Source organism: Diplotaxodon limnothrissa, linkage group LG18, assembly GCF_057381915.1.
Source record: "Diplotaxodon limnothrissa isolate DT_005_m linkage group LG18, D_limnothrissa_male_GT1.1, whole genome shotgun sequence".
In the NCBI taxonomy this organism is placed as follows: Eukaryota; Metazoa; Chordata; class Actinopteri; order Cichliformes; family Cichlidae; genus Diplotaxodon; species Diplotaxodon limnothrissa.
In genome coordinates, this window is record NC_140613.1 from 22,665,171 (window position 1) to 22,672,416 (window position 7,246).

The window sequence follows — 7,246 nt, forward strand, 5'->3', positions numbered from 1 at the left end:
GAGACGGAGGGAACGGCTGGTCACAGCTGTGGACTCTGCCTCCTCTCTGTCCTCGGCTCTTTATAGTTTGTGTATTTCTTCCTTGTAACTCAGCCTTACTAACAGCTGTCTTGTAATGTTCCTCTGTAGGTAAGCCAGTGATGATCATAACGGAGTTCATGGAAAATGGATCTCTGGACACTTTCCTCAAGGTGAGTCACGGCTCAGCTGGAAGGAATACATCTTTTCTTCCAAGGTCAGGGCCACGAGTCTTTACAGATGCCACAAAGAAAATGATGTCCCAGCTGAAGAGACATTGAAATTTTAAGTTGTTGTTCATCTCTTAAAGCTGAAGAATTCATTCCACCAACACTTTGGTGGAATTATTTTAAGTAGTTTTCAACAAAATATCTATAAAGGCTTTTGTTGTACAGAATCTAAAATTATTATGTTCTTTATTATCGGGTAAAAGGTGGGAAACACCTGACATTTTTTTTAATAAAAAAGACACATTTTCACTTAATGGTACAGTTAAAGGAGGATAATATCACTGTCGTCATGGTTACAATATATAGAGAATTTAAGAAGGGTTTGTAGTCATGTTATGAGCACGAACACAAACAATTTGGGGGGGAAAAGCAAAGCAAACAGAAACATTTAGATGGGTAATGTTTTCCTCACACAGTTTTTGATAATCGGTCAATGAAATGCACTTAGAGTCCATATTCCAGGGGGGAAAACTGCATCCGAATGCTGACTGGTAGGCAATAAAACAAAGAAAGTATATTGCTTTTTGTGCATTTTGCTCTGTCAGGATATATATTAAAAACAACAATGAAACTGTAGCGGTGGCTTCTGTTTTAACTTTAAGTAACAGATTTCTATGTGAATATTTTTATTTAATCGACTGAATACTTTAATGAACTACTCAGACGGCAAAGATAGCATTATGAAAATGTTAAAATTGTGATATCTACAAGCACAAAATAGAAATATAGTAGAAGTAGTAAAGATTGTGTAGTAAATTAGCTGAATCACGGTTTCCATACACCGAGCTGAACAGATTTAGATTCAGTGTCGTTTGTCAGGCAGTAAATTCACTGCAGTGCTCAGAGCCATTAAGGCTGTGATGATAGACCCATTGCTTAATAGACACCAATCCTGGTAGCAAACTGAAGCAAAACACAGTAAAAGCAAAAAAAAAAATGGCTCAGGCACAGTGTGACTGCCACACACAGCCACACGTTTTGTGTGAGAGCATGTACTGTAGCGAGGGTCCTAAACGTGTCCACAGGGAGCAGTATAAACATGGAGTCATCTTTATAGTTGGTTATAGTTTACGGTCCATTAAGTTCCTAATTTTTTTGTTCTGTTTTTTGAGGTAACAAAAAATATATATTATTATAAAATAACATGCCCAAATTAGCCTAATATTCCCGCTTCTTGCTTCTCTCATCTCTTTCATTCATCTCATTGTCAGCCTCTCTGGCCTGCATTTGTCTCATCTCTCTTTCCCTGTCCTCTCCACTCTTCCTCCTCTTTACTGGCAATGCAACGTGGTGGGCAGATTGATAGAGGAAGTCTGTAGGTTTGTTAGACAGTCCAATCAATCAGCATCTCACAAAACCACCAGCTAATTAACTTAGTCCACAGCTGCCGAGGGAGGGAGTGAGAGAGAGAGAGAAAAGAAACGATAGAGGAAGAGGGTGTAGGGGAGGCACAGATGCAGAAAGATGAAGGAAGATGGATGGAGAGATCGAGACTGAGTCAAAGTATTACAGAGTTTCTCCCTCTCTGAGACACAGTCTTGAGGAGAGACAAAGATGGATGGAGAGAACAAAGAGACAGAGGAAGGAGAGTTGATATAAAGGAGAGAGGGTGACTGATAACATGAATGGTTTTTTAACGGGGACCATTGGCCCAGGGCAGAAATAATTGGCACAGGAAGGTGAGCTGGACCATCATCGATCCACGGCCTCCACTCTCTGCCAAAGACAGCTCAAATCTGAAATCCAGTGAGCTCTGCATGGGCACGCGGTCAGCGTTTGAGAGGAAACTTTTGTCTCCTCTGTCAGGTCCAATCCTCTGCAAGTTGGATTTCTATGTGATCCTCCATTGATCCCTGGAAGGCGACATCCATCTTTTGCTTGCCATGCTCCAAAGGGAGGTTAAACTGTGGGGTTAGCTGGATCTAAAAGAGATTCACAGCCTTACACCAGGACATTTGCTAAGTGTGTATTGCTGACACTGCGGAAGCTCAAATCCTGGGACTTACTGGTCATTTGGTGACCACAGAATAACATTTTACTCATATAATCTGACGGCAGACGTTTTCCACTTCAGTTGACATTTAAGCCTGTGTGGGGCTGTCATGATTTACAATGAGCAGGTAAGCAATGGAATTTACTGAACACATTGCTTGTATTATGAATACGGTGTATTATTTAAACATGAAGGGATGGATATTAAAAAGTTGCCATTTGTCAAAGTTTGACAAATTGTGTTAAATTTTACTTTTGGGAATATTATCCAAGTATTATGGATCTACCAGTTTTCTGCTGCCCCAAAACAAATGTTTCAGCAAAGCCTACCAATCAGAAGAAAGTGGGCTTTTAAAGGCATTAAGAGCTAAAACAGTGGATAAACTGATGGTTGCATAAATGGCCAGTAAAAGAAAACCAAGGATGAATAAAGATACGCTGAACTGCGACTCGTGTAAAGATTCTCTAGTGGAGTCCCAGGACAGAAATACTAGAACTGGGCACAATTCAATCAACCTTTCTCTTTGGTCTTCCTTCCAGAAACATGACGGCCAGTTCACGGTGATCCAACTCGTCGGCATGCTCCGTGGTATCGCTTCAGGTATGAAGTACCTGTCAGACATGAGCTACGTGCACAGAGACCTGGCAGCTCGAAACATCCTGGTGAACAGCAACCTGGTGTGTAAGGTGTCCGACTTTGGCCTGAGCCGAGTTCTGGAGGACGACCCAGAGGCCGCCTACACTACAAGGGTAAGACACACTCTCACAGTGGAGCCAGCTAAGGCAAAACACTGTAGACGGAAAGCTTTCATGCACTCGTCACTATTGAGATTTCCACTTTCAGGAAGTTCAAATTAGTTTTACTGCACGGTGTGCAACCGGAATACAGTCTTAGATGCAAAGTGGGCACTCTGCCTCTCCACATTCCCAGTATTCTCAGCAGTGACCTCACTGGCCCTTTTCTTCAAGGATGCAAGCTCAAGCTTTAATAAGTAAGAAAAAAGACAATGTCTTGAATGTACGGTTTCACACTATACTGCATTGGGCAAGTGTGTTTTGAACATTGTTCTACAAAGGCTTTCACAGCCAATACCATAAACCCATGCTGTCAAGTCAAATCACAGCAGTCTTTGGCAACGAGAGCATCCTCTCACTGAGCTCGGAGAGAATGGAGAAACTTAAATGTCAGTAAGTTAAACCACTGCGTAGTAACTCATCTAAAATGTCCACAAGGAGATGACATTATTCATATTCATAGGAAGGGTTGGATGTTATTTTTAATATGGCATTAGCATTGCCCTGGGAGGAGTGTATCAGCCGCTGACTGCTCTATTGAAATCACACACAAACTCCTACTGATGTCAGGAGACGTAGATGGAGAGCTGCAGGCACTGAGGGGTGCAGGGGGGAGTAGGTGGGGGTTGTAGAGCCCGAAAACGAAGATGATTCAGGAAGAGAACAGAGAGCGAGAGAAAGGGGGGAAGGTGGCAGAAGGATGGAGTAAGCGTAGTTAGGAGGGGGGAGATAAAGGGGTGCGGTAGGTGTGTACAGAGGTGGAGGAAACAAAAGTACAGTGCAGAGTGACTTGGAAGCTTTGCCTTTTATTTGACTTTGACCGAGCAGAGATGGGGGATGCTAGGTGGTGCAGAGGCAGCTGCCGCATGTTAAAAAGCTGAACGGAGCCTATAGGGGTACAATGTGTCTGTGTGTGTGTGTGTCAGAGTGAAAGAGAGCGAGAGCTCTTGCTGCCTATTGTGTGTATACAGTGGGCTATATGAATCCTTTTGATCTGAGGATTGACGACAAAGGCAGGGGCAGTGGTGCAGGGAAAAAAAGATAACAGAAGAAAGACAAGTATAAGAACAAACACTGGAGCAAACATTAACCCCTGTTGTCATATTAAAGCAGAGCGCTGCTTAGTGTATAACCTCTCGTGCTCTGTTCCTAAAAACAGCACTGCACCAGGCTTCTTTGCAGCAACCATTTTATAATTTGTTTTCTCTCCTCTACAGTACTCTGCCGTATCTTGATTTATTACAGCGCTAATACAACAGCCTTGAAGTATTCACTCTATTATTGGCAGCACGATGCAGTGGGCCCAGAGCGGCTGATATTCAGTATGTGAATAAATGCTGACTGCCTCTGGGACCATTTACAGGGAGGGAAGATCCCCATCAGATGGACAGCTCCAGAGGCAATAGCCTACAGGAAGTTTACCTCAGCAAGTGATGTGTGGAGTTACGGCATTGTCATGTGGGAGGTGATTTCATATGGAGAGAGACCCTACTGGGAGATGTCCAACCAGGATGTGAGTCACACATAAACACACGGTCTCAGGTTCGATGTTAATCAAATTAGTGCACTTACACAGTGCTGCCAGCGATAAAGAGCTACTTTTTCAGTCTTCAGTAAAATTCCTATCTATAACAACAAGTTTGCACATTTTACATTTTTCCTGTATAGTACTGATCACAGAACTCGATACCTCTCTCCCTGCAGGTGATCAAAGCAATAGACGAAGGCTACCGTCTTCCTGCTCCTATGGATTGTCCTGTGGTGTTGCACCAGCTCATGCTGGATTGCTGGGAGAAGGGGCGAAGCGACAGGCCAAAGTTTGCACAGATTGTCACAATCCTGGACAAGCTCATCAGAAACCCAGCCAGTCTCAGAGAGCTGGCAAACAGCTCAGCATGGTCAGTGAGAGAAAGATGTGAATTATGACTGCAAATTTCACTGATAAATCTTGGCACGCCTGGATTAAATTGTAGAGTAGAGGTACAAAGTGCAAAGCAGTAAATGAGGTGACATGAAAGAACATTATTATCTTTTATAAACAAAGCCGTATTTATGAAATGGAAATGTATTGATACAGACTCGCGTGCTTGTTTCACATTCAGTGTAGATGCCCCTAATCCCCAGTTATATTGCACTCATCCACTGAATATAATTATTTGTGCATTTGCATTTTGTAACTTCAGGCATTTAGCTAACCCTCAGAATGAAAACAGCATGCAGACGTTCCAATCCCTTTCCACTCCGACATACTCAACAGAAAAAAACAAATGCAGAACACAGCAGACTCAGAGAACTATGTAACAAGACGAAAAGACTTACACGGGCTTACACAAAAGCATATACTGCACTATGTAAGTGAATATTGTAAGTTCTTTTAGCAAAAAAGATTGTGTTACCTTTGAGTGTGCAATGACAAATAGATCATTTCTAACAATTTATAAGAAAAAAAAGCAAGCAAACAAGTCAAGGGTTTTATAAGTAATACCACACAAGCTTGCTCTGGGGTGAGGGCAGCATTAATCATACTTACCCGCTAATGGTTGGGTTTAAAGTTTATGTTTTTCTTTTCAGCGGGGATTTGAGGCTGTCGTGCTGCGGTCATTGCAGAATTATAATGATTCTGTCGGCAGAACCAAGACTGATGCGAATAGTTTTTATTTTTACGCACAAATTATTGACTTCGGCAGTGACAACAAACTGTTTTTCTAGCCATAAACCGGCCAAAGCTTCATTGAATTTGTATTTGTGTTTTTTTTAAAATCCCAGCAGGGAGGACCCGTCCACGCCAGAGTTCAGTGTTAATACAGTGGATGAGTGGTTAGATGCTATCAAGATGGGCCACTACAAGGAGAACTTTTCCAGTGCTGGATATGTCAGCTTGGACTCTATCCTTTACATCAGTGTCAGGTGCAGACTTACAGGATTTTCAGCATGAGTAATAACACAATCTACTTTGGTGTCATTTGAATGTGAAGACAGTGAATTGGACATGAAACTTGGTATTTTAAATGTAAAACAGATGCATTTTCTTCGTAACAAAATAGCTTCGTAATACTTTGCCTGTATTTTTTGTGTTTTCCATCTAGTGAACTGGCTAAGATGGGAGTGTCCCTGGCTGGCCACCAGAAGAAGATTTTGTCCAGTGTGCAGAGCCTGCAGACCCAGGGGACGCACGTCCAAGTATAACACTTTCAACATTAGAGAAACACGAGGAGACAAAGTCAAACTGGATGCCCCTGTTAAGAGTTTCCCCACAGCAACAGAGTTGTGATGTAAGCTCTGTGCTTGGGCCTTCTTGGATTTTGAGACACATTAAGATGGAGACGACATGGACGTTTGCCTCCTTCACCTTCTCGCAGTTTCCCCATTTGTACCATCCTTGGTGGGCACTTCTGGCTTTAGCTCTCAGAGTCCCAGCAATACGGTCACCATTATGGAGCATCAAAGAGACACATTTCCAACTGCAAGGCTGCACCTGAAGCATCCCTGATCATTTCACACCGTGTCAACTCAACAAAACAGGAGGGGAAAAGACTTTAAACAAAAGAAATGACAAAAAAACAAATTAGAATATAATATCACTGTCTGTTAGGTGTACAGTTGTTTTTTCTGTCATTTTGTTGGCTTTGAGTTTTCACCTTGAAGAGTTTAAAAAGGGTCAGATGGTATGTACATGTGTAGATATATGTTTATATGGGCTGTGTGTCTCACAACCATAGAGATGGACCTAAAGTTTGTATTGTTGGTGAGGTTTATAGGCTCAACCTTAACAGACGTAATTACTTAGTACGCGTGTGGCCCCTTGCATTGCTCTCTGTACACAGAAAGCCAGTGAATGAGCCAAGATTTTGAATGAAATGAATGTTTGGGTTTGGGGAGAGGGGAACTGAAAAACTGGACCTTTAGGGATAGAGAGGGATATAGATTTGCTAGCTCACATAGGATGGAACTATGATTCGTTTTTAAATAGTGTATTGGACCAAGACCAGGGCTTCCTTAGTGACTGCTCCCAGACACACTTCCATAAAAACTATACCCAGTGCATGTTTGCAAGTACTCTTGCATTTACAGTACAACCTAACTAACAGCAGAGAATACAGCAGAAACAGCTACGGTGCAGTTAGCACAGAGAAAATGTTACTCTTCCGTCGTCTTTTCCAAACAGCAGTCTATCACAGGTGTTATAGTATGGTGTTGTTGCAAACACTTCA

At 42.3% G+C, this 7,246-nt stretch overlaps 1 protein-coding gene across 2 annotated transcripts in view; it reads left to right on the top strand.

Annotated features, from left to right (window-relative positions):
- LOC146613600 (ephrin type-A receptor 3-like) overlaps nucleotides 1-6,627 on the top strand; it is a 76,333-nt gene extending 69,706 nt beyond the window's left edge. Inside the window, exons 14-19 of one of the 2 annotated variants that reach the window (XM_085378163.1) lie at nucleotides 130-191; nucleotides 2,781-2,990; nucleotides 4,399-4,548; nucleotides 4,740-4,933; nucleotides 5,802-5,942; nucleotides 6,122-6,627. In XM_085378163.1, coding sequence (XP_085234289.1) covers nucleotides 130-191; nucleotides 2,781-2,990; nucleotides 4,399-4,548; nucleotides 4,740-4,933; nucleotides 5,802-5,942; nucleotides 6,122-6,221 — 857 coding nt within the window. In that variant the 3' untranslated portion in view covers nucleotides 6,222-6,627. The remainder of the gene's footprint in view (nucleotides 1-129; nucleotides 192-2,780; nucleotides 2,991-4,398; nucleotides 4,549-4,739; nucleotides 4,934-5,801; nucleotides 5,943-6,121) is intronic. The other variant, XM_085378164.1, reaches the window with a different exon arrangement.
- The last annotated feature ends 619 nt before the right edge of the window (nucleotides 6,628-7,246 follow it).